The sequence below is a fragment of the Benincasa hispida genome, chromosome 4 (assembly GCF_027475165.1).
Source record: "Benincasa hispida cultivar pf3 chromosome 4, pf3_genome.v1.1, whole genome shotgun sequence".
NCBI lineage: Eukaryota > Viridiplantae > Streptophyta > Magnoliopsida > Cucurbitales > Cucurbitaceae > Benincasa > Benincasa hispida.
Window position 1 is genome coordinate 14960435 of NC_143481.1, and position 1104 is coordinate 14961538.

General features: G+C 42.0%; 1 protein-coding gene across 1 annotated transcript; it reads left to right on the forward strand.

Moving 5' to 3' along the window:
• Positions 1-542: 542 nt before the first annotated feature.
• Positions 543-932, forward strand: LOC150036516 (uncharacterized). Its single transcript, XM_090313153.1, has one exon. It carries the CDS (start codon positions 543-545, stop codon positions 930-932), a length of 390 nt encoding a protein of 129 aa, XP_090169279.1.
• Positions 933-1104: the final 172 nt, after the last annotated feature.

Here is a 1104-nt window from a genome sequence, read left to right on the forward strand (position 1 = left end):
GTTTATAGAACATCCAAGGTGAACGGTGGCTTCTCTTTCATGATTGTACAGATGGGATGGATTTAATTCCTGACTGATGTGTAGAATATTTATCACCGAAAAGCTGAATGTACTTGTGATCGTTATCGGCTGTCAACTTAATTCGAATTTGACTATCATCAGCTTTTTGTCCCATCGCGATTAATTAGCCTTTCACCCAGATACGCCCATCATGTTGTGCTGACTAAGTTGCAGCAATCCTTCTTGGGCAAATGTTTGCAAACACAATCATCGCAAAGCCTTGCGGTGAAGTTGCGCTCGACCAATGATTTCCTATGATCGCAATTCTTGCATTGCGTGAGCGCATATTCTGCATAAAAACACTAAAATCAACCGTTCCTATGCATTGAACGCATGCGATCTTAATATTATGAAACTGATGCTTGATGGATGCAATTTAACATGTTTTATCATGCAATCCAACATTGTTTAAGAACGTAGCACTATGATAACGTGCATTTCTACCCGTTATCAACATGTGTGACTTTGATGTAATTCTGAACATGGATTGGGTGGTTGCCAATCATGCTTGTATAGACTGTTCTCGTAAGGAGGTGACAGTAGTTTTGCCCAAGGTGATTTTAGCGGTAAAGGCCAAGAGGTTGATTAACCAAGGTGTCTGGAGTATCTTGGCTAGCGTAGTTGACACAAGAGAAACCGAGATTGCTCTAACCTCTGAGCCAGTTGAAAGCGATTATCCTGATGTGTTTCCAAAAGAACTTCCAGGGTTGCCTCCACCAAGGGAGATTAATTTTGCGATCGAACTGAAGCTGGGCACTATTCCCATATCCAAAGCTCCATACAGAATGGCTCTGGCCAAATTGAAAGAACTAAAGGTCCAGTTGCAGGAACTGCTTGATAAAGGGTTCATACGACCCAGTGTTTCTCCGTAGGGTGCACCAGTGTTGTTTGTGAAGAAAAAGGATGGATCGTTACGTTTATGCATAGACTATAGGGAGTTAAATAAGGTGACCATCAAGAACAAGTACCCACTCCCTAGGATCGATGACCTATTTGACCAGTTATAGGGTGCTACTGTATTTTCCAAGATTGACCTACGGCTAG